At 39.3% G+C, this 26,860-nt stretch overlaps 1 protein-coding gene across 3 annotated transcripts in view; it reads right to left on the bottom strand.

Annotated features, from left to right (window-relative positions):
• Positions 1-26,860, bottom strand: part of B3GLCT (beta 3-glucosyltransferase) — a 121,038-nt gene that overhangs the window by 52,788 nt on the left and 41,390 nt on the right. For all 3 annotated transcript variants that reach the window (XM_007960068.3, XM_007960067.3, XM_007960070.3), the window contains exons 5-7: positions 20,016-20,092; positions 19,156-19,267; positions 6,211-6,347 (exon numbers count right to left, since the gene is read on the bottom strand). In XM_007960068.3, the coding sequence (XP_007958259.1) occupies positions 6,211-6,347; positions 19,156-19,267; positions 20,016-20,092 (326 nt within the window). The remainder of the gene's footprint in view (positions 1-6,210; positions 6,348-19,155; positions 19,268-20,015; positions 20,093-26,860) is intronic.

Here is a 26,860-nt window from a genome sequence, read left to right as displayed (position 1 = left end):
GAGGTCAGTAGTTCAAGACCTGCCTGGCCAGCATGGTGAAACCCCATCTCTACTAAAAATACAAAAATTAGTCGAGCATGGTGTTGCACACCTGTAATCCCAGCTACTTGGGAGGCTGAGGCAGGAGAATTGCTTGAACCCGGGAAGCTGAGGTTGCAGTGAGCCGAGATTGTGCCACTGCACTCCATCCTGGGCAACAGAACAAGACTCCATCGCAAAAAAAAAAAAAAAAAAAAAAAAAAAAAGAATTCCTGAGACAGAAAAGGACTGATAAGAGGACTAATGAAAATGTACATGGCTATCTTTCAGTGGCAATCTCTTGCAGTCCACAGAGTGTACCATAACCAAGTCATATTTACGTAAATATCACAGATTTCTGGTGGAAGAGTTAGCCTCATGTGCCACCTCAGGCCTATGTCAGTCACCCAGTCACCTTGCAAGCAAGTTCAAGTTCTAAGAGTGTGTAGGGTGACCAACTAACTTAAATGGCAATACCTAATAGTGCTAACTGGATTTCGTTTTTCTATGAAGCAAGATATGAAGCAGGGTTCTTCCAATGCTAGTTTCAGTAACCAACAATACCAAAAAACCAATGAAAGCCAGAAATTCCAGTTACTTAGACAAAATGTTTCCTCATTAAATATTCAGTTACTGGCAAATATGAAGTTTTAGCTTTCCTAATTTTTAGAAGTTATTGGGCCGGGTGTGGTGGCTCATGCCTGTAATCTCAGCACTTTGGGAGGTCAAGGCAAGTGGATCACAAGGTCAGGAGATTGAGACCATCCTGGCTAACACGGTGAAACCCCATCTCTACTAAAAATACAAAAAATTAGCTGGGCATGGTGGCGGGAGCCTGCAGTCCCAGCTACTCGGGAGGCTGAGGCAGGAGAATGGCGTGAACCCAGGAGGTGGAGTGAGCCAAGATCGTGCCACTGCACTCCAGCCTGGGTGACAGAGCAAGACTCTGTCTCAAAAAATATATAAATAAATAAGTTAAGTCATGCCCCCAATGGCACAGTTCTAACGACACAACCACCTAGGCTACAGACGTGCAAATGACCGAGGGCCCTTTCAACTCAATACCTAGCTGGCTTTTTCAATCCCACTTGTCAATCAGTCAACAGAGCAACCTGCTGAAGGAAATCTCGATAAAGTTTGCTGGTGGAAAAACAATGGCGAAAACCAGAAACAGTGTCCTGTAACGATTTTTTTAATAAGATGATTTTTGAAGAAATCATCTTATTGGAAGTTAATGAAAATTTCTCCAAAAAGGAAAATATTTATTCATAAATAAACTGTATCAAGGTAACTTTGGGATTTGGACTCATGCCACATGACTTCAAAATCAATTTGTTTTAATTGATCAAATGGATGGATTGCCAGGAAATATTAGGCAGTGTGAACTCAAAACTCACTGATGTGGAATTGTTAGGCCAAATAAAATTTCAGTGGGAAATAGTCTAAGAAAGCGTGCCTCATGAAATATCTTTAGGTAACCAGTTGTGCTGGAGACTAGGGCAGAAGAAATACTTAAGTAACTGTAAGTTGTTACTTTACCTACAATATGGGCCATAAAGTCAAGGAAAGGACACAAAGGGAATCAACATTCCTGGACTGGCCCTGTTGGTTGTCCATATAAATAGTTTCTCCTTCATTCTTCCTAAACGAATTCTGGTTTTGATTAATATTAAGCCCAACAATTATACAGGCTCCAGAGTCAGAGACCGATTACTCTGGGCCAGCCAGAATAAGCAATGAAATTCCCTGGCAACTGTTAATACTCTGGGGATTAGAACTGAAAATTCCAATAATTCTAATAATCAATGAAATTCCCAGGCAACTGTTAACAGTCTGGAGATTAGAACACACACGCAGTTGGCCCAACCAGACCGAGGATTAAGCACTTACCATTCATGGTCGGGAACAGGCTGTCTACTATTAGATACAAACAGGAAATATGTAGCCCTTATTGTCTTGAAACCACAAGAGGAACCAGATTTAGGATAAATGGATTCTGTCTACTATAGGATAGAGGGACAGAGAAAGCGTGGGTCCTCAATGATATCGATAAACGGCCGGATCAACCAACCACAGACCTCACTCACCCCAATTACAGCCAAAGTATTTCCTTAATCCAGTTTGAGTTGCTTCCCATTACTTGCATCCAAAAGCATGCTAATTGATATAGCTGCCAATAATAGGAAGAAATAAAGTCAGCACATTAGGGAAAAACTGGGAAAAAAAGAACTAGGAAGATCCAATGTTGCAGCTGATGGGGCTAATGGATACTTTGTCCTTCCTCTAGTCCTGACTATAATACCAATTTCTTGAAAAATAAATAAGGATCCCCACTAGAAAAGCCATTTTAAAATATATCTTGACCACAAGATAGTTGTTATGCCAGATGGGTTACATCATTTTATTTGCTTGATTACCTGTCAGCATCAGGGGGAAAGGAAATATGATCTAAGATAACTAGAATTTTAAATATGGCACTATGGTAAGTCTGCATATTTATTTTGCTTTGTCTTTCCTGGCAGGGGAAAGGGAGAGGAGGTAGGGAGAAGACCATGGATATCAATGAACTATACACATTCTATGGTCTGTTGGTCACTGTTCAGCATGCAGAAGGCTATCTGGTGCCTCACTCCGCTATCATACTGGAGTCACGGGGGAAGCACTGGGAATTTCCTGAGCTTTGTGGAAAAGATTAACTTCTTGGCTTTAACTCCCTTAGTCACAGTTCCTATTACTATGGTCTGAATGTTTGTGTCCCCTCTCAAATTCATAGGCTGAAGTCCTACCCCTCAAGGTGATGTTATTAGGAGGCAGGGCCTTTGGGAGGTGATGAGGCCATGGGGAGGGAACTCTCATGAATGGGACTGCACCCTTACAAAAAAAGACCCCTCAACCCTTCTCCCAGATGAGGGGATACAGCAAGAAGGAAAGGAACCAGAATGCTGGCACTCACCAGACACTGAATCTGCCAGCGCCTTGATCTTGGACTTTCGGCCTCCAGAACTCTAAGAAATAAACTGCTGTTGTTTATATAAGCTCCCTGGTTTATGGCATTTTCTTATAGCAGCCCAAACAGACTAAAATGCCTACACACCCTGCTGCAGTGACGAGGCCCTCAGGTCTCTCTCCTAAATATGGTTAAACTTGACCAGAAAGGGAGATGTGAAACCCCTATGGAAGTTGGGCACTGGCTACCTTCCCTTGCCAACAGATATGTTCAATGATCTCACAAACACAACAGGGAAGGGAATCATGGACCTGTGGTCTCCTGTGGGACTACCTTGCAAAATGCCAGATAATCCAGAACATAAAGTCACCCCTTAACAAGGCTAACATCTTGGCTAGTGCACAACCTGCAACCCTGGTTCCCGAACCCTTGGAAGGTAGTCATGTGGTGAGCAAGAGAGTAATGAGGTGAGCGCTAGTCAGAGCCAACAAAGCCCGCCAGTGCTCTGGGTGCTGCTACACCTGATAGGCAGTGAGGCAGAGGGCAGAGCTTTCCTAGGACAGGTTAAACTTAACACCAGCATGTCAGCCAATAAGAGTTAGGTTGAACTGCCCTATATAGGGATGCCAGGAGTCAAAAATGTGTTCAAACAGGATCACGTCCATCAACCTGCACCTGGTTAAGACAGTAAGTCAAAGGAAGCAAGAATAAATAGTTACTTCTAACACCTAATTCAACAAAAACTGAATTGAATTCAGCATCAAGAGGTCTCCAATAAAGTCTTGCTAAAGGAAGATAGGAAATTGTGATGGGAAGAAGGTAAAACTCTAGACTATAAGGATTTGCCGTCAGGATAAAAGGCCTCCTAGACCAGAAGGCAGTGATGAAGAAAAGAGCTATACTAGCTTCAAGGAAATGATTAGACCCTCTGCTTGCCATATAGCTCTTCCTGGGTCCACTGGTTTCCTCTTTAGCCCTGAAGGAAGAAACACCTGCTGCAGTTACAGCACTTCACAGGGCAGGCAATAGCTGTGTTTGTTCCTCTCTCAAGGGACTTTGTAGTATATGGGAAATGGGAGAGAAACAGGCTTACACAGAGGTTATAAGTCCCAAGTCAGAAAAAATCACAACCATGTGGGACTTCTCCCAAGGAGAGGTCAGACCAAATCTTTCCATACTATAAAACTAAGCAGAGACCAAATGAGGAAGGCTAGAGGAAGCCTCCTGTGGCCGAGGATGACAAGAATACTTGAGGAAGGGAGAAGGAACAGTGGCTCAGTCTACAAAGTGCAGGTCACAGCTTCTATGCATTAAGAGTCCAGACTCAACAAAGGTGGCTAAACTGGCCCCAAACGTAAAGCTGCTGGACACTGCAGGAAAAGAGTGTCCTGAGAACTCCCAGTGCTCAAGCTGTAGCAAACCAAAGTGTACTTAATTTGAGAAGAAACACGACCCGAGGCTGCTGAAGGGCAGAACATATTCCCCTCTCCCCTGCAGAGCATAGAAACAGGCAGACCAGCAGACGGTGAGAAAGGAACGACCACTACTACTTCTCGTCTTCACTCCCCTTCCTCCTTGACCCTTCCAAGAATGAAGGGAGGGAAACTGTGCAGATGCTCTTAGGCATGCTTGGTAGGGGCCGGGAGAAAGGCATCCTTGCCTGGCAGTCCCAGGATGGAATGCGTAAGTCAAGGATCCTTTTTTTTTTTTTTTTGAGACGGAGTCTCACTCTGTCGCCCAGGCTGGAGTGCAGTGGCGTGATCTCGGCTCACTGCAAGCTCCGCCTCCTGGGTTCATGCCATTCTCTGCCTCAGCCTCCCAAGTAGCTGGGACTACAGGCACCCTCCACTACGCCTGGCTAATTTTTTGTATTTTTTAGTAGAGACGGGGTTTCACCATGTTAGCCAGGATGGTCTCAATCTCCTGACCCCGTGATCCGCCTGCCTCGGCCTCCCAGAGTGCTGGGATTACAGGCGTGAGCCACCGTGCCTGGCAAGGATCTTAACTGGAAACAAACAAAAATAATCCACTCTGGCTAGTTAAAGCATAATGTAAATTCATTAAAGCATATAGATGGTTCATGGAATTACTGGAAAGTCTGATTAAACAGACTGTAAGCTAAGATTCCAAGAACCCCCAGATTTGTACCACAGAAATAAGCAGTGTAGGAACTTCAGACTCTGCCATCATCAGGAAGCTGCTGTCAATCGCAACTGACTCTTCCTCTGCTACAGTCTCAATTCAAACAGTCCCCCATGCTTTGTCTCCTTCCCCACACAATTCAGTTCCCAAAAACAATTGTACATAACACATCTACCTGATGGAACCTACAACATATGGCTGCTTCCTAGTGGCAAGGAAGGGTAGGAAACACATGGATTTTGTTTTGTTGTTTGGATTCTACACTGGAAAGGAGGGTATCACACTGTAGAGAACTTTCAAATGTGAAAGGAGTCGTCAAGAAGTTTTGTCTAGCCAGGAAATGACAAGGCATGTACTATCCTGCATATCTACAATGGGCTAATAAGATTTTGAAGACCCCAAATCCTAGAGACAGGACACTTAATGACAGAAACTCTTTCATCTATGAAGATAAAAAAGCCACAAGTGCTTTATCAACTCTCCATTCCCTAAAGAACAAAAACATTTAATAATCTGAAGGGCTTGTCAAGAACTGTATTTCTCCTGAATTACAATTTAACCATCTTCACTTTCCACATCTAACAGAGCACCATTGTGATTATACACACAAATAGCTAGCTATGAGTACCTACAGTACCTTCCACTAGCTAGTTGTCCTCCTGCCTGGCCCGTGTTTATGCACACCCATGCACCTAATGAGTCATCAACTCTCAACCCCAGCATGTTACTGGTTCATCTTCTTACTGGTGAGAGAAGTTACACCTATAGCTAAGTACATCTCTTAACAACAGTAATGATGCTTCCATGTGCATGGTTCTCAGAGCACTTCTGTCTTCTCCCTTAGTCTCACAGCTTATTGTTTTGTGGATGAGTAAGAAGAATATACAGAAAGGTTGAAAGATTTGTCTGAAGGGTCTAGTAAATGACAGTGCTGAAGCAGAAACCCTCAGGCACGTGGCTCCTTTTCCAGGTCTTACCACACACTGCCTCTGGCTGAAAAACTCATTTGAGATCCTGAGAGCCATCAGTTACTGTACTCAAAGAAATTAAAAGTTGATGGACACCCTTCCCACCTCCCTGAAAAAAGTCCAATAAATTCTTACTTGTTTACAAGTGGAATACTTAAGGCCCAGCCTGCAGCAAAGTCTGGATACTTGAAAACTGTAGGATTCTCAGAAAAGGCATAATGGTGAATTATTGTGGATTCTTCATCATGTAATGCTTTTCCCAAAAACCATTCCTGTTAAATAAAGATATAACATGTCACTTTAAAAACAAACATTTCATGTAAGACCAATAGAAAGTTGTACTATTGGTTTTAGATAATTAAATATTTTGGGTGATAAAGAGTTATTAGCACAGATTAAATATTTCTAGAGAATGTGAACAAAAATATAATTAACACTAGTATGATAATGAATATAACATAAGCTTTGTATACAAAAAGTTCAAGATCTGATCATCAAGATGAACAAGGTATTAGTCATCATTATACCATAAATGTATAAAAGTGGTATTTTATAGAATATTCCACATAAAAAGACTATTAGGGCAAAGAAAATAGTATGCCCTTATGCCCTACTAAGGTTTTGAAAGAATAATTTGAAAAATTCCTTTCAGAATCAGTGGTTATCTACTTATTTACTCATTCACTCAAAAGATTTTATTACCACACACCAGGCAGAAACATAACTTACCCTACAGTGGAGAAATGGAAATTAAGAAAGTAAGTAAAATAACCAGGTAGTGATTGAAATGTGCTATGATGAAAATAAATCAGGGTGACTAGGAGCTGCCCTGAAAAGAGAGGGAAATCTCTTAGGATGTAACAAACTGAGATGCAATAATATCAAGGAGCTGGATCTATGCAAAAATCTGTTAGTCATATAATGATGACTAGCATTTTGTTCATCCTCAGTAGCGAACTGAGATGAAATAATATCAAAGAGCCAGCTCTATGCAAAAATCTGAGGGAGAGCCGTCAAAGGACTTAATGCAAAATCTCTGAGGTGGGAAAAAGTTTGATACAGTCAATGAAAAAAGAAATCCCGTGTGGCTGGAGCTACTGGATGTGGGAGTAAGGTACAAAAGAGACAGGCAAAAGGCTGACCAGGGTGAGTTTTATGTGCCAGAGGAAAGGAGCACAGACTTTATTGAAGTATAATGAAAGACTTCCACTTCTGACCACAACAGAATAATCTGGATCACATCTACTCTAACAAGTATAAAAGCTGGAGAAATTACATAAAGCAAATGATTGAAGCCATTAGAAAACAACAAAGGCAGATAGGACATAAAGGACTAAGATCCCAGAATTAGAAAGGCCATCCATGGGAGCCCCATATTGGCCTCCTCCTTTCCTCAAGGAATTTGCTGATTCCTGGAGCTGCAAATACCACACAGCCAAAGCAGCAGCTGGGGGCTTTTGCAGCCTCGCTGGACTAAAAGGTAGAGTCTGGAGCTGAAGACCTTGAAAGAGAAGAGATGTAAGAGGGTCCCAAGATGCTGCATGCAAGTTTCCGTCAATGACCTAAGCTGCACAAAAACCAAGGGAAAAAAATGAACCAAGCAGAAAGCAGCAGTGGAGAGGCTAAGAAGCTGAGCAAAGCCTTTAGCAGTACTGTAGTGCTGGGAAACCAAGGTTGGAGTTCAGATTGCCAGGACAAAAGGGCTCTGGAGTATGGGCAGTCTGTAAATAGACTTACCCAAACAACATCTACAACCCAGAAGATTAAATCCTTCTATAGGAAGTCCTATCATCCACAGCCTTCTTAATTTTTCACATAAAACATCTGAGATTTAATTAAAACTTACCCGGCAGAGCAAGAAACAAGACCAAACCAGAAACAAGAAAAGTGAAAAACAGAAAGAGATGCACAGATAAAGCAGATGTTGCAGTTATCAAATAAGACTTTTAAAAAGATATGGTTAATGTATCCTTTAAGGATAAAAAGATTTTTAAAATTGCACCAAAGAACTAGAATTTATAAACAAGAGCCAAGTGAAAAATCTAAAACTTAACACAGTAATTGAAGTTAGTAACTCAAAAAAATATTAAACACAATAGCAGAGAAGATTAACAGTCTGGAAAGCAAGTCCAGTAAAAAATATCCAGACTGATACAAGAAAAAAAAAAAAAGGGAAGAAAAGAGCTACAGCAATATGAGACACAAGGAAAAGGGCTAAAATGCATGACATTAGAAACTAAGGAGAGAGAGAATGGAACTGAAGGAATATTTAAAGAATACGGGCTTAGAATTTTCCAAAACTAACTAAAATCATCCAGTTGTACACTCAAGAAGCTCTGTAAACTCCAGTGAGAACAAATACAAAGAAAATCACACATAGGCACATAATGGTGACACTGTTGAAAACTGAAGATAGAGAATATCCGGGGGAGGGATTGCATTGGGAGTTATACCAGATGTAAATGACGAGTTGATGGGTGCAGCACACCAACATGGCACAAGTATACATATGTAGCAAACCTGCACGTTGTGCACATGTACCCTACAACTTAAAGTTTAATAATAAAAAAAAAAAAAAAAAAAAAAGATAGAGAATATCCTAAAAGCAGCTGGCGGCAGCGGAAGTCATGGAGGGGAGAGGGTATACATGTTTTTTTTTTTTTTTTTCAAATAAACAGAAACAAGATATACAGTTGAGTTTTCAACAGAAATGATAAGAGGGGAAAGACAATGGTAGAGCATTTGTACAGTAATGGAAGAAAATTGCTCCCAACCCAGAATGCGATACCCAGCAAAAATATCTTAGGTGGAATGGGAAACCACTGAAACAGGAGGCTCTGATAATGGTCAAGGCAAGAGATGACGATAGCCTGAAACAGCGTAGTAGTATTAAATATGGAGAGAAGATGGACAAGAGATATATTTTGGAAGTAGAACCAGCTGGTCATGCCAACATGAAGTTGAAGAAAAAAAGATGAACCAATCTCAAGTCTTAGGTTTTTAATATGAGCAACTGGATAGACAGTGACAGCGATGCATTTCTGGACGAGGAAGACTGAAGATGGAAGAGGTTTAGAAAGGCATTGAGAGTTCAGCTTTGAACATGTCGAGTTTTTGGTTCCTATTAAATAAGCAGAGGTATGAAGCAGGCAGCTTGACATAAGAGAGTACATGGCTGACTCCCTCAATTCCTTTACTCTGTCCAAATGTGACCTGATGAGTGAGGTATCCTTGAACACCCTATATAGACAAGTAAGCCCATTCCCAATACATCCCTTACTCCCTTATTCTGCTTTATTCTTCTCCATGGCACTTGTTACCATCTGACATATTATATATATGCATTTTTCTCTATTGCTTATCTGCCCTGAAACAAGAACACACCTCCTTGTGGGCAGGGATGCTGTCCATTTTGTTCACTGCTGTATCTCCAGTTCACCTAACATGTAACAGATGTGCAGTAACTTTTTGTCAAATGAACATAGCAAGTCCAGGAGAGATTTAAAAAGCAACTCTCCTCTATTGAAGAAACTAGAGCATAAATATGGATCAAGTACCCTAAGTTCTAAAAGTTGTGTATATTTTCTGTCTTACCCAACCAAGACCACCTCACTCTCTATTAATTTATCAGTATATAAAATCAAGAAGACACCATGCATGAGTATTCTTAGGTATTTCTTAAGAGCCTTATTCTGCTTGTGGTTGTATTGCAAATACCTCCCAGAGTCCTACTTTTCCTCAGCTTAGCAACAGATCATAACTGCACATATGTGACAGCTGTTAATTTTTAAATCTAACATTAAAACTGCATTTAGATTCACAGATCCATATGATGACTTTCTTCTTAATACTTTGCCTATGGGTATATTAAATCATTACTGGGTAAGAAGAATACCCTGTAACAACCAAGACAAACCACCTCAGCTTGAGATTAAAAATTCAGCACCTTTAAAAAAAAATCTATAATATAGCTCTTTATCAAGTGACTAAACCTTAACCAATATGAAAATCACTGTATTTTACATACCATGCCAATAAGCTTGTATAAAGAAAATAAACATCTCAGTGTATTTTGAAAACTTTCTTACAAATCTTTCACTATTAAAACCTTTCACAATTAAAACCTTTGGTTCCAAACATCTTATGGAAAACATGTTGTTATGTTTTATCTCCTAATTGCAGTGTTCAGCTATTATATAGTATATGATTTTCAGTATTTTTGTGTGGGTTATACTGTAAACTACCTTTAAAAAATTATTATAGAATCTATACATAGAGCCACTCCCCTAATCTTAATGACTTCCTTAAGGATTTCATTAGAGGGACAATTATAATCAAGAAAAACCTTAAAAGAATAACTCAGTGTTCCACAAGTATCTTAGAATTACTGGTTTTTTTCTTTTTTAAAATTATGCTTTAAGTTCTGGGGTACATGTACAGAACGTACAGTTTTGTTACATAGGTATATGTGTGCCATGGTGGTTTGCCGCACCCATCAACCCGTCATCTACACTAGGTATTTCTCCAAATGCTATCCCTCCCTAAGCCACCCACCGCCCATAAGGCCCAGTGTGTGATGTTCCCCTCCCTGCATCCATGTGTTCTCACTGATTAACTCTCACTGATAGGTGAGAACATGCAGTGTTTGGTTTTCTGTTCTTTTGTTAGTTTGCTGAGAATGATGTTCCAGCTTCATCCATGGCACTGCAAAGGACATGAACTCATCCTTTTTGATGGCTGCATAGTACTCCATGGTGTATATGTGCCACATTTTCTTTATCCCGTCTATCATTGATGAGCATTTGGGTTGGTTCCAAGTCTTTGCTATTGTGAACAGTATTGCAATAAACATACATGTGCATTTATCTTTATAGTAGAATGATTTATAATCCTTTGGGTATATACAATCATGGGATTGCTGGGTCAAATGGTATTTCTGGTTCTAGGTCCTCGAGGAATTGCCACACTGTCTTCCACAATGGTTGAACTAATTTACACTCCCATCAACAGTGTAAAAGCATTCCTACTTCTCCACATCCTCTCCAGCACCTGTTGTTTCCTGACTTTTTAATGATCGCCATTCTAACTGGCGTGACATGGTATCTCACTGTAATTTTGATCTGCATTTCTCTAATAACCAGTGATGATGAGCTTTTTTTCATGTTTGTTGGCTGCATAAATGTCTTCTTTCGAGAAGTGTCTGTTCATATACTTTGCCCACTTTCTGATGGCGTTTTTCTTGAAAATTTGTTTAAATTCTTTGTAGACTCTGGATATTAGCTCTTTGTCAGGTGGATAGATTACAAATATTTTCTTCCGTTCTGTAGGTTGCCTGTTCATTCTGATAACAGTTTCCTTTGCTGTGCAGAAGCTCTTTAATCAGATGCCATTTGTCAATTTTGGCTTTTGTTGCCATTGTTTTTGGTATTTTAGACATGAAGTCTTTGCCCATGCCTATGTCCTGAATGGTATTGCTTAGGTTTTCTTCTAGAGTTTTTATGGTTTTAGGTCTCATGTTTAAGTCTTTAATCCATCTTGAGTTAATTTTTTTATAAGGTGTAAGAAAGGGATCTAGTTTCAGCTTTCTGCATATGCCTAGCCAGTTTTCAAAACACCGTGATTTATTAAATAGGGAATCCTTTCCCTATTGTTTTTGTCAGGTTTGTCAAAGATCAGATGGTTGTAAATGTGTAGTGTTATTTCTGAGGCCTCTGTTCTGTTCCATTAGCCTATATATCTGTTTTGGTACCAGTACCATGCTGTTTTGTTACAGTAGCCTTGTAGTATAGCTTGAAATCAGGTAGCATGATGCCTCCAGCTTTGTTCTTTTTGCCCAGGATTGTCTTGGCTATGTGGGCTCTTTTTTTGTTCCATATGAAATTTAAAGTAGTTTTTTCCAATTCTGTAAAGAAAGTCAATGGTAGCTTGATGAGGATAGCATGGAATCTATAAATTACTTTGGTCAGTATGGCCATATTTACAATACCGATTCTTCCTATCCATGAGCATGGAATGTTTTTCCATTTGTTTGTGTCCTCTCTTATTTCCTTAAGCAGTGGTTTGTAGCCCTCCTTGAAGAGGCCCTTCATATCCCTTGTAAGTTGTATTTCTGTGTATTTTATTCTCTTTGTAGCAATTGTGAATGGGAGTTCATTCATGATTTGGCTCTCTGTTATTGGTGTATAGGAATGCTTGTGATTTTTGCACATTGATTTTGTATCCTGAGACTTTGCTGAAGTTGCTTATCAGCTTAAGGAGATTTTGAGATGATGGGGTTTTCTTTTTGAGATGGCGTTTTTGCACTGTCACCAGCGCGGGAGTGCAGTGGCGTGATCTCAGCTCACTGCAATCTCCCTCCCAGCTTCAAGTGATTCTCCTGCCTCAGCCTCCCAAGTAACTGGGATTACAGGCGCCCACCACCACGCCCAGCTATTTTTTGTATTTTTAGTAGAGATGGGGTTTCACTATGTTGGTCAGGCTGGTCTCAAACTCCTGACCTTGTGATCCGCCCGCCTCGGCCTCCCAAAGTGCTGGGATTACAGGTGTGAGCCCCCGCGCCTGGCCACGATGGGGTTTTCTAAATATACAATCATGTCATCTGCAAACAGATACAATTTGACTTCCTCTTTTCCTAATTGACTACCCTTTATTTCTTTCTCTTGCCTGATCACCCTCACCAGAACTTCCAATACCATGTTGAATAAGAGTGGTGAGGAAGGGCATCCTTGTCTTGGGCAGTTTTCAAAGGGAATGCTTCCAGTTTTTGCCCATTCAATATGATATTGGCTGTGGGTTTGTCATAAATAGCTCTTATTATTTTGAGATATGTTCCATCAATGCCTAGTTTATTGAGAGTTTTTAGCATGAAGGGCTGTTGAATTTTGTCAAAGGTCTTTTCTGCATCTATTGAGATAATCATGTTGTTCTGTGTATGTGATAGATTACATTTATTGATTTGCATTTGTTGAACCAGCCTTGCATCCCAGCGATGAAGCCGACTTGATCGTGGTAGATAAGCTTTTTGATGTGCTACTGGATTCGGTTTGCCAGCATTGAAGATCTTCCCATTGATGTTCATCACGGATACTGGCCTGAAATTTTCTTTTTTTGTTGTTGTATCTCTACCAGGTTTTGGTATCAGGATGATGCTGGCCTCATAAAATGAGTTAGGGAGGATTCCCTCGTCTTCTATTGTTTGGAATAGTTTCAGAAGGAATGGTACCAGCTCCTCTTTGTAACTCTGGTAGAATTTGGCTGTGAATCTGTCTGGTCCAGGACTTTTTTTGTTTGGTAGGCTATTAATTACTGCCTCAATTACAGAACTTGTTATTGGTCTATTCAGGGATTCGACTTCTTCTTGTATTGTTGTGGGAGGCTGTATGTGTCCAGAAATTTATCCTTTTTTTTTTTTAGATTTTCTAGTTTATTTGCATAGAGTTGTTTATAGTATTCTCTGATAGTAGTTTGTATTTCTGTGGGACTGGTGATGATATCCCCTTTATCATTTTTTATTGCATCTATTTGATTCTTCTCTCTTTTCTTATTAGTCTGGCTAGTAGTCTATCTATTTTGTTAATCTTTTCAAAAAACTAGCTTCTGGATTCATTGATTTTTTTTTTTGAAGTGTTTTTTTATGTCTCTATCTCCTTCAGTTCTGCTCTGATCTTAGTTACTTCTTGTCTTCTATTAGCTTTTGAATTTGTTTGCTCTTGCTTCTCTAGTTCTTTTCATTGTGATGTTAGAATGTCGATTTTAGATCTTTCCTGCTTTCTCTTGTGGGCATTTAGTGCTATAGATTTCCCTCTACACACTTCTTTAAATGTGTCCCAGAGACTCTGATACATTGTGTGTTTGTTCTCATTGGTTTCAAAGAACATCTTTATTTCTGTTTTCATTTCGTTACTTACTCAGTAGTCATTCAGGAGCAGGTTGCTCAGTTTCCATGTAGTTGTGTGGTTTTGAGTTTCTTAGTCCTGAGTTCTAATTTGATTGCACTGTGGTCTGAGAGACTGTTCATTATGATTTCCATTCTTTTGCATTTGCTGAGGAGTGTTTTACTTCCAATTATGTGGTCAATTTTAGAATAAGTGTGATGTGGTGCTGAAAAGAATGTATATTCTGTTGATTTGGGGTGGAGAGTTCTGTAGATGTCTATTAGGTCTGCTTGGTCCAGAGCTGAGTTCAGGTCCTGGATATCCTTATCAATTTTCTGTCTTGTTGATGTGTCTAATATTGACAGTGGGGTGTTAAAGTGTCCCAGTATTATTGTGTGGGAGTCTAAGTCTCTGTGTAGGTCTCTAGGAACTTTCTTTATGAATCTGGGGGCTCCTGTATTGGGTGCATATATTTAGGACAGTTAGCTCTTCTTGTTGTGTTGATCCCTCTACCATTATGTAATGCCCTTGTCTCTTTTGATCTTTGTTGGTTTAAAGTCTGTTTTATCAGAGACTAGGATTGCAACCCCTGCTGGTTTTTTGGTCTTCCATTTTCTTGGTAAATCTTCCTCCATCCCTTTACTTTGAGCCTATGTGTGTCTTTGCACATGAGATGGGTATCCCAAATACAGCACACCAATGGGTCTTGACTCTTTATCCAATTTGCCAGTCTGTGTCTTTTAATTGGGACATTTAGCCCATTTACATTTAAGGTTTATATCGTTATCTGTAAATCTGATCCTGCCATTTTGATGCTAGCCGGTTATTTTGCCCCTTAGTTGATGCAGTTTCTTCACAGCGTCGATGGTCTTTACAATTTGGTATGTTTTTGCAGTGGCTGGTACCGGTTGTTCCTTTCCATGCTTATTGCTTCCTTTAGGAGCTCTTGTAAGGCAGGCCTGGCACTGACAAAATCTCTCAGCATTTCTTTTGTCAGTAAAGGATTTGTATTTCTTTGCTTATGAAGCTTAGTTTGGCTGGATATGAAAATTCTGTGTTGAAAATTCTTTTCTTTAAGAATGTTGAATATTGGCCCCCACTCTCTTCTGGCTTGTAAGGTTTCTGCCGAGAAATCTGCTGTTAGTCTGATGGGCTTCCCTTTGTGGGTAATCTGACTTTCCCTCTGGCTGCCCTTAACATTTTTTCCTTCATTTTAACTTTGGTGAATCTGATGATTATGTGTCTTGGGGTCGTTCTTCTTGAGGAGTATCTTTCTGGTGTTCTCTATATTTCTGAATTTGAATGTTGGCCTGCCTTGCTAGATTGGGGAATTGACCCGGATAATATCCTGAAGAGTGTTTTCCAACTTGGTTCCATTCTCACCATCACTTTCAGGTACAACAATCAAACATAGATTTGGTCTTTTCACATAGTCTCATATTTCTTGGAGGCTTCGTTCATTTCTTTTCAGTCTTTTTTCTCTAATCTTGTCTTCTTGCTTTATTTCATTGAGTTGATCTTCAATCTCTGATATCCTGTCTTCCACTTGATCGATTCGGCTATTGGTACTTGTGTATGCTTCACGAAGTCCTTGTGCTGTGTATTTCAGCTCCATCAGGTATTTATATTCTTCTCTAAACTGGTTATTCTATTTAGCAATTCATCTAACCTTTTTTCAAGGTTCTTAGCTTCCTTGCATTGGGTTAGAACATGCTCCTTTAGCTTGGAGGAGTTTATTACCCACCTTCGGAAGCCTACTTCTGTCAATCTGTCAAACTCATTCTCCATCCAGTTTTGTTCCCTTGAGGAGTTGTGATCCTTTGAAGGAGAAGAGGTCTCCTGGTTTTTGGGATTTTCAGCCATTTTGCACTGGTTTCTCCCCATCTTCATGGATTTATCTACCTTTGGTCTTTGACCTTCGGAGGGGGTCTCTGAGTGGACGTCCTTTTTGTTGATACTGATACTATTCCTTTCTGTTTATTAGTTTTCCTTCTAACAGTCTGGTCCCCCTGCTGCAGATCTGCTGGAGTTTGCTGGAGATCCGCTCCAGATCCTGTTTGCCTGGGTATCACCGGTGGAGGCTGCAGAACCACAAACATTGCTGCTTGTTCCTTCCTGTGGAAGCTTCATCCCAGAGGGGCACCTGCCAGATGCCAGCCAGAGCTCTCCTGTATGAGCTGTCTGTCGGCCCCTACTGGGAGATGTCTCCCAGTCAGGCTATACGGGGGTCAGGGACCCACTTGAGGAGGGAGGCTGTCCCTTATCAGAGCTCAAACACTGTGCTGGGAGATCCGCTGCTCTCTTCAGAGCTGTCAGGTAGGGACACTTAAGTCTGCTGAAGCTGCGCCCACAACCGCTCCTTCCCCCAGGTTCTCTGTCCCAGGGAGGTGGAGGTTTTATCTCTAAGCCCCTGACTGGGGCTGCTGCCTTTTTTCAGAGATGCCCTGCCCAGAGAGGAGGGAATCTAGAGAGGCAGTCTGGCTGCAGAGGCCATGCTGGGCTGCAGTGGGCTCTACCCAGTTTGAACTTCCTGGTGGCTTTGTTTACACTATGAGGGTAAAACTGCCTGACTACTCAAGCCTCAGCAATCGTGGATGTCCCTCTGAATTACTTTTTACAAGTGTTTTATCTCTATTATCTCTATTAAATATTTATCTCTATTATCTCTACTAAAAATAAATTTAGGCCAGGTGTGGTGGCTCCATGCCTGTAATTCCAGCACTTTGGGAGGCCGAGGCAGGCAGATCACTTGACACCAGGAGTTTAAGACCAGACTGGCCAACAGGGCAAAACCCTGTCTTTACTAAAAAATACAAAAATTACTCATGTGTGCTGGTGCATGACTGTAATCCCAGCTACTCGGGAGGCTGAGGCACAAGAAGTGATTGAACCTGGGAGGTGGAGGTTGCAGTGAGCCGAGATTGCACCACTGCACTCTGGCCTGGGTGACAATACAAGACTCTGTCTCAAAAAATAAAATGAAATAAAATAAATTTAAAGTCAACACACCTCATCAAATACACATATATTAACAGCATACTGTGGTTACAAAAGAAAGACTTCAAACAACATACAAAATTTAGAGAAATCACCGAGGAAGGCAATTTAACAAAGATTACTTTAATAAAAGTTAAAGTTTTACATTTAAAATATTTTATGACAGTATACATTTGCATTAGTAATAATGATTGAAAGATGAAGGAAATAAATCAGAAACAAACAAAATACCTTATACCCTCACACATTATATAATTATTTTAATGTACTCAAAGCTTATTTGTGTAAATATCCAAGCCAGGTTTGCTTTATACTTTTTTCCTTTCAAATGGTAGGGGGAAAAGAATCACACTAGTTTGAGCTAACGTCAACGTTATATAATCTTTATCATTTCTTACTGCTAGTTTCAAAAGAAATAAAGCATTCTGGATTTTTTTTTTTTCACATGGCAGAGTTCTGAAAAGAGGGAGAAAACAACTCCTTTTACTTCTGTTCTGTACTTGTTTTTCATGAACTTGCTTTGAACTTTTAAATTTATCATCCCAATTTTCATTAAAAAGCAAAGTGAGTCACCATCTCCTGTACAGAATTAGAGCTATGGATAATGGAAAAATAATCTCCAGGTGAAATGAACACTAGAAGGAGGTGAAAACTCCTACATCCTAAAAAAGATTTGGGAGTTTTTCCCAAGCCAAAAGGAAACATAAAAGCCTAACAAATGGTTTACATAAAACATGGCAGAAAGTACATAGGTGCTGGTTAGTATCATCTGAAAAGACTGGATGAGACAGGTTCATAATTCTTCCCTTTGAAGGAATTATTTTTTTAACCCAATGACCTTCTCATCCAATTATATCTAAAGCTTCCCAGAAATCAAAAGCATGAAGAAAAATCGTCATGGATCTTTCCAGCATTTAAAGATCATCAAAAGCAGTGGTTTCTATTATAGTAAAGACTTTCCAGCATTGGAGAAATTAATCTAATGATCACTGTTGCCCAGTGTTTGACATCTACATCAACAAACCGAGCAGCACCCAGAAGCTTGCCTTTTATTCCCCATGAGCTCATTACATCTGATTCATCTCAGGAGTGAGCATCCAAAGGTGGGTGGGACAGGTTTCCACTGGGACCAGAAAGGGCCCATCTCTGCTTATCTCAAGTTTAAAGAATTCCAAAAAGTGATCGGGTTGTAACCTGGGCTTCTTTTCTCTGAAGGAGAACTGAATGAGCTCAATTTACTCTTGACACATTTTCAAGGCAGCTCTCTAAACCTAACGAGCCTTAGAATGTAGCCCAGCAGCAAAACTGATTATTACAGGGTTATAAAGTCATTCGCAAATATTCACTGACCACCTACTAAGTGTTAAACACTCTGCTCAGGGCTAGGGATTTCCAGGCAAATAAGATCCAGTTGCTCTATCAAATCTGCACAAAATAAAAATAAGATCTGAAAACGTGAAAGTTTTGTGGACTTCACTGTGGTGGACTTCACTGAGTTCCTCTAGTTCAAGATACATCCCTTCCCACCCCCATTCTTTCTCAAATAGTGTTGCCTGCCTGGTAGACTCTCTTTTTCTCTTGCTAACTCCTACTCATCCTACAGAACTCAGACTAAATGTCACTTCCTGTCCTGACCCTCCCAGGTTAGATTCCATGCCCCTATTATATGCTTCTAACAGCACCCTAGTCTTCCTTATTAGGGATGTTTTGCTTCTAACCATAACTGCTTCTCTAATGGTCTGTTCTGCCTGCTATTCTGTGCCACCCACATGGTCAGAATCACTGTCTGTTTTGTTCTAGCCTCTGCCATCCACAGTGCTCAGTATACAGCTGGCACTCAAAAACAATTTTCTATCTAAAATAATATATGGTCACTGTCTAATAAGGAAAAATAACCAACTTAAGTTTATTGCTAAGATAAGCAGTTTCTGAACTTCAAGTGATAGTTTTCAACTCTCTGAAATTGCTAACACATGTATTCACAGATTTTTTTCATTTAAAATGGCTCATCATAAGCTCTGTCCCTCTATAAGCTACAAACTTCAAAGAGCATTATTTAACATATCTTCCAGATATTCAACAATGTTTCGTTCTGTTTAATTTTAAACTAAGTGGTTTTTTATTAGATTCAAAAGCTTCTTAATCAAAATTAAATCTCCTTTGAAACACTGTCCCCCAAAATAAGAACTGGTATTGAAGTTATATTCACCTTAGAGGGGTCATATCTGCTGAGGGTTCCCAAGAGTTTTGGAATCTGTATTCTTGTCTCCTCTTCACAGAAGAAAATCCAAGACGAATTTCTGCTGTATGTTACAGAAAAGCTGAGCAAAAGAAACAAGTTTCAGTAATCACTTCTGTAAAATGAGTTAATAATAAGGTTTAAAACTGATCAGTAGGAAATGAATGAAGGGTACACAGAATGGCGTATCTGGTTTTTTTCTCTATATTTTTCTTCAGCTTATAGAAAAGCCAGATGCTAATGGTTTAAACAACAGCTGGAGTTCTTAAAGCTAATTCTCTCCATAACAACACTAGTTCAGGGGATAAATAATTTTCAAATATCAACTTGAAGCATTTTATCTTTTAAGAAAAAGCATACGTAAGGCAGGGTGCAGTGGCTCATGCCTGTAATCCCAGCACTTTGGGAGGCCAAGGCGGATGGATCACAAAGTCAAGAGATCAAGGGCATCCTGGCCAACATGGTAAAACTCGTCTCTACTAAAAATACAAAAATTAACTGGGCATGGTGGCGGGCACCTGTAGTCCCAGCTACTCGGGAGAATCGCTTGAACCCACGAGGCGGAGCTTGCAGTAAGCCGAGATCACGCCACTGTACTCCACCCTGGTGATGAAGCGAGACTCCGTCTTAAAAAAAAAAAAAAAAAGCTACTCATGATTAAGAACCAATCATCAAGATTTTTGGTTAAGGCAATCATCATAAAAAGTGAAACTCAAATTTATTTCACTTACTGACTGAGGCAAACCACATCCTCTTAACAAAAAGACTAGGGGCATAAAAGTGTTCGGGCAGGAATGTCAGTCATCTACAGGTGAGTTAAACAAACGTACTGCGGTAACAATGGAAGTATGGTCCATGCACCTTCTTGTTTAGCCAGCTGATGAAGGAGGAGGACACTGGGGAGCTCCTGAAAAAAACAATGATCAAAGAAGGTAAGTATGAATTCATCACTCCAAAAAAAGTTAAAAAGGAAAAAAGAAAAGGCTTAGCTTAAAATGCAGCTATTTCTAGAGACCTGACATGGTACTCTTCAAACCACTTCTTTTTCCTCATTTTCTCCAGGAGCTACTGGAAATGAAGTATTTTGGCTGAATCCATGCAACCTCTGCACTCTGCGCCACCCACGCACCCAAATAGGGCTCAAGACCTACGAGGAGGGTCTTCCCTGACTTGGAGCCAACCTGAAGTCTGTGAAGGTGACTTGAAGGGAAGAGCCTGGGGGAAAGTCAGGGATAACTCAGAGTCACAGAAGCAGTTTTTAAATTTTATATACAACATACGGAACATGTGAAAAGGAAAACCCTTTAGCTAAACTAGAGGATACAATATTTGATCTACCTCATGTGCAAAAATTACTTTTTAAAGTTCTCTAAACACATTATAACACCCTGATAACAAAAAGTTTTGGTCTAGAAATATAATCCTTAATTACTCAGGTAATAATAGGAATAGCATAATAATGGAATTGACAAATTTATAAGCATAGGAGGAACTAAAATTCAGAAATAAGGCACAACTGTGCTTACATAAATTATGTACACATATATAGAGATTAATATTTTCAAGGCTACGAGTGTTAGCTTTGAAGTAAAACACTATTCGCTATATTTCAAGTTGTTACAAAAGCCAAAAGTCAAAAATTTCATATCTGATATGCTTAAACCTCCTCCCCCAACAAACTTTATTATATCCTGTGTTTTATACTAGCTATAAAACTATATTCCTAGTAATCATTACAGACAAAAGAATTCAAGAAGTACCTAAGTATCTGAAATATTACTGCACTGATGTGGATTTCACAGCAGTCTTAAAGTTCAGATATGTATTATTTAAGAAGAGAATAGTCTTTAACATAAATCTTTGGAATTAAATTTCAAGTAAATCTCATTTATTTTATGTAATATTCATTTCAACTTCCATGTACAAATATGAAATGCAAAAAACAGTAATCACAGGTCAAATAAGACAAACAATGTGGTATGTTAGAAAGAGTAAACCTTAAGGCTGAATTAGCAGTTACCCAATATAAATAATTCAGGGCCTTCCTACAGTTACTTCTGAATTATGCAGCAATTTTCATTGTATTTTAAAAATTCCAGCAAATATATATATTCATGAAGGATTACATAAGAGCAGAAAATCATGTGTAAAGAAACTAATGATGTTACTATTTGCATAAAACTTTGGAATTATGGGTAAATGCAAATGTGAGCTAGACAAGAAAAATATAGCAAATACTTTTTAAAGTTTTACATAAAAGTATCTAATGAGTTATGTATCAATTAAAATTATGCTGAAAACTTTATAGCAATAGAAATGTCCTTATGTTTAACAGAAAAAAATCAGACATGATTCCAAGAATAAAACAAAATCCTAAATGAACAGAGAGTAGAGGAACCAGAAAGTGAAAATATTTGTGTCAAGATGATATAATAATGAGATATATGCTTTAAAAATCCTTCAATTAAAACATAGCTAAGGTTTTTAAAAATTGAAGGAAAATGAATGCACCTCAAAAATTTACTTCCAAAGAAGTATTACACTTCCTAGTTATAGGCTATATATAACGTAACATCAACAGCTATTAACTGAGAAAAGGCTTCCTTTGATACCTAGACAGAAACCTCAGCAGAAAGGGTACGAGGACACTTTCCTGGGAGAGATTAGAAGACAAGCTTATGAATAACTCTGCCACAACATAAAATGAGGGAGGGAAAGGTTTAGGTAGAGCAAACAAGGAATCACATCCTAGACTGAAATAAACTCTGGATTATCAGTAGATTAAAGTCACTCATAGCTCCATTATATTTGTTTACTAAATCATACACTAGATTTCATATTTGCTTCAGTTTGTGAACACAAGATCAAATTACCTGTCTCTCTGTATCTCCATATAACAATATTTCAAAAGCTAGCATGCCTTGTTACTAACACTCTCCAAAGGTGAGTACTCAAAAATACAAAGTAGGTGCTACCTTGGCACTCAGAAACCTGCTCTTGATTAACTCTTGATTATGCCAAGGTCATCTTAATTATAAATAAATTTTAATCTACTAATCCCCAAAAATGCCCAAGAGCTTTTATTCTTGTCATATACATACATATACATAAAAATGTATAAATGAATGCACACAGAGACCCAAGCAGACATAATATTACACTTAGATGTAGTAGCACCTTAAAGGTAATTATCAAAAAGGGTGCAATAAAATTTTCTATCAAATGATCTTATCTCAGTTCCTACCACTAAGGATTATAATACTTTATGTTCCATCTGTCGCCATCACAAGATTTAGACCTCCTTAAAGGTAGTGTCACTAAATGATACCATTTTTAGATTCAAAGCAAGTTTTTATTTTTACTTTTGGAGACAGAGTTTCGCTCTTGTCATCCAGGCGCAATCTCGACTCACTGCAACCTCTGCCTACCAGGTTCAAGTGATTCTCCTGCCTCAGCCTTCTGAGTAGCTGGGATTGCAGGGGTGCACCACCACGCCTGGCTAATTTTTGTGTTATTAATGGACACAGGGTTTCACCATGTTGGCCAGGCTGGTCTCGAACTCCTGATTTCAGGTGATCCACCAGCCGCAGCTTCCCAAAGTGCTGGGATTACAGGCATGAGCCATCGTGCCCTGGCTCAAAGCAGGTTTTTAAATAAGTAACTGGATGAATAACTAAAAAATAGTTTTCAAATTAAAATTCAAGGGGAAAATAAGAAAACGTTCTATCAACATTACCAAGAGTTGTCTGGAATAAAGACATAGTAAAGGCATTCATGCATGCAACAACTGTCGTCAATCTAAATGATGCCTAATCATGCTACTATTTCAAACCTAAAAGGTAATTCAAAATTCTCTCGATAATGAGATAATGCCCTAACAGGCAGACATAAAGGAGCTAAAAATACAAATGATCAAATATGGAAAATGACAGAAAAGGGGAGGAAAATGAAAAGGCTGATTGCAATAATTTAAACTTTAATGTCAACTGTATTTATCTCTTTGAATCAAAGTCTGCCTTTATCAGCATCCACTGGTATCATAATCACTTTGAAGACAGAAAGCCTAGTGAACTTTCAGTCAGTACTTCCTTGGAACATATTTGTTATCAAGTCATGAATTTATATTTAAAACAGCTAATAATTATTGAGAGCAAACAAATTTAAAACCAACATTCTAATTCATTAGTTGGTTCTTATGCATATTCATCATCCTCATTTGGGAAAGGGGTTTGATTCCAATATCACAGCTGAGTATTCTCACGATATTTTTTAGAATGGAGAAGGGCCATTACTCTTGATATGGAGGGGAAATCATTAAAGATTCATATCTAGAATTGTTAATAGTATGAATGAAAAAGCTAACATTTGAACATGGATTAAAATAGATGAATATATAAAATAGCATAAATAACCTTAATTATTCAGCAGATTTGGTTTTGAACCATTTTAGTTTTTCTGCATGTCTGGAAGTAATTCAACAATTAAACTGCATGCTGCTGGTCTTCCCCTTGTCAACAGACTATCTGGCAGTATTTGTCGTTTGTCCTTAACTTCTCCTCTAAACCTAGAAGTACATGGGTTTATGGTCTCATTCAGTTTTATTATTCAGACTACACGCTAAATTAGAAAGTAACATCAGCACATTGGTTCAGTATTAGGCAAAGCTTCTAAAAAACTGAACTTTTAAGACTGATTCCATTTCAACTGCATGTCTAAATTCCAACTATTACATCATTCTAAGGCACTGAACTGAGCTTTTAGAATAACAAATAAATCATGGTAAAAAATTAACATCTGTTTATTGTTACAGTTTCTTCTGTAAGAGGTAGGTATGTCTTATGAGGATAATAGAGATCTGTAACATGCTATTTGCAACATGTATCAGACAGATTTACTAGCCTTTAGAAATCCAGTATTCATTTATGGCCCCCAGCAGATTATATGTGATGTTATAACAACATACCTTCTAGGAATCTGAGACTGTATTACCAAAAAAACAAAAGATTTCTCTGGATACCTGTCTGAATCATTAAATGTCCTTTCCTAACAAGAAAAAATATTACCTCATTATTTAGAAATTTTTATTTTTATGAACAATTTACTTTGAAATGCATTACTAAGTTTATTTTATAGCTCATACAAATCTATTTTAACTAACAATTCATTCGCTCACAAAAGGCTGTAAAGCTCAGTATTTAAGGATCTGATTTTTGGAGCCAAATTCCTTCCTCTGAATCCTGGCTCTATTCTGAGCCAAGCAACTTGAGTGAGTTTCTTATCCTAGTTGTGGCTCTGCCACCTCGTTCTGTCATGTATTGAGATGACAACAGCAAAGGGGAGCAAGTGAGTTAATACATGGCAGGCACTAAGCATGTGATGACTATTAACAATATCATCAATTTTGCAATATTTTTTGAGCAACTACTATGTACCAGGTACTGTTCTAGGAATACAGTAAACAGTTGTGATAAGACACGCAGAGTCCCTGCCCTCTTGGATCTCATGTTCTCGTGAGGGAGACAGGCAACAAGCAAACAAATCTACAATATAATGTCAGGGATAGAAGCCATAACGACAGAGCCATATGAAGGCACAGACTGAACAGGACACTGTTTACCAATCGACACTGGTCTGCCGCACAAGGGATCATGGCCCCACCTGCGTGTCAGGAGGAAGGCAGAGAGAATAAGCTTTGGATCCCCTCAGAACTGAGGTATAGGACTTACTCCACTATTTTATTAATCTCTCTAAGCCTCAGTTTCCCCTCTGCAAAATGGCAAGAATAACAGCAACTAATTCATAGAGTTCAATGAGCTGATGCTTGAAAACAGCATAGCATACTGTACCAATATGAGCACTAAGTAAAATGATGATGAGCACTCAATAAAAGCTACAATAACTACTGTAGTTTCCAACTCTCTCTACTCCAAACCCTGGGCCCATAAACTAGATGTCTCACTAATCCCTCAAACTCCACCTTTCCAAAAATGAACTCATCATCTTAGCTGAGGGTAGCTCATCCTCTTTCCTTCATCCATTCCCTAATATCCAGTGACACCCACGATGTATTGCCTCCTTCAGTGACAGTCCTCAAGCTGCCCAAGACAGGAGTCTACCAAACTCACACTACATTTCTTCAAGGCTTAGTGCAAATGCCTTAAAAAAACCTTTACTGGCATTTCCAGATGGGGTCACAGCTTTCCTTGCCTATGTTCTCAGGGGGCCATGTTTGTACTGATTCATACAGCAATTCAACCAGTGGAATGACCAGCTCCCCTCACTAGAATGAGCCTCCTGGAGGGCAGGTACCATTTCCAGCAATAGGCACTGGGGATGGCACAGTCTACAGTGACCTACACCCTGGAGAGGCCGTCCCTGCTGGGCATCACACACCACTGGCATCATGCTCATGGAGCCCCCACCTCCTCTGTACACTTTCATGTGCTGGCTTTGCATCGGCCTCCACCGTCAACACTAGACACCCAGAGGAGGGAGGTCTAAAGCTACCTTCTTCTTGGGGTCTCCAGCTCCATACTCATCCAACATGCCATGCTGGAAGGGAGGCCCACCCTCCCCTGAGCTTGGGAAGCCCGAGCACCTGGCCTCTGTCTGCCTTAATGGGCCGAGCTCCAGCTCCCTCCAGACACAAGGTATAGACCGCTCCAGGAAGCAAAGGGGTTCAAATGCTGGGCAGCCAAAGAGAGACAAATGGTCATGACACAGCCTTCCAAATAGTATGAAGATTTCATTACTGTTGAGCAACTTGGCCTTGAGTCTCAATGTTCTATTTCCTGTGATGCATGAAGTTATATATAAAGACACACATGTATGAAAGATGTTTCTAAGAATGCTAGTTGTATATGTGAAAAAGGACAGTGTTACTTAGGTCAGAGAATGTATATAAAAAAAAATTCTATTTTCTCCTGGAGTATCCTGTCCAGGCCTTTGCCCAAAGTAAGTATTCAATCAATATTTGTTGAATGAATGGCTCAATAAATTTGCATTCAACAGCAATGTAATAAAGTATCGAATTTAATAAATAAAAATACAATTAATGCCTGTCAATTTCTAAAAATAAAACTAACTTTTAGTAAACTATTAAGCATCCAACTCCTTTCACTTCAAAAGAAAAGTTTAATGATACACAGCATCAAAAAGCTGAGACAAAATAAATCAGACCCATGACTCTCAAAGTTAACCTTTTAATGAAGTAACTCACAGAGTCTCCCTGTGAATAAAAAAAATTCTAAAATTAGAAAATGCCAGGCCATCTTTCTCAAGCTTCTTTACACTAATCTACGAAAGGCTTTGCTAGCTCTTCTGGCTTAACAAATGAAAATCAGGCAGTTAAAAACAAAATAACTAATGAGGCAAGAGCCTAACTCTTCTCAAGAAAAATAGTGATTTCCAAAACTTTCTGCGAACAGCAGGAAAAAAAAAAAATTTGTAAGGTTGAGATTATGCCAGGTTTTAAATAAAGGGTTTATAGTCTCACCACAAAAGGCTACAAAATTAGAAGTGTCAGTTCTCTTCAAAAGCTATATAGTTCGGGGTGGAGAGTGTAGAGGTCTCTAAGCAGCTAGGTTAGCTCCATTTGGTCTAATGCAGAAAATGTAATCCAACCTCTGACCCCTCCGACCTCTGCCCCCAATAATGAAACCCTTTTAAGCATCCT

Source organism: Chlorocebus sabaeus, chromosome 3 (genome assembly GCF_047675955.1).
Source record: "Chlorocebus sabaeus isolate Y175 chromosome 3, mChlSab1.0.hap1, whole genome shotgun sequence".
In the NCBI taxonomy this organism is placed as follows: domain Eukaryota; kingdom Metazoa; phylum Chordata; class Mammalia; order Primates; family Cercopithecidae; genus Chlorocebus; species Chlorocebus sabaeus.
Note: the sequence above shows the minus strand (reverse complement) of the source record. Positions and strands in the feature narration are given on the sequence as shown.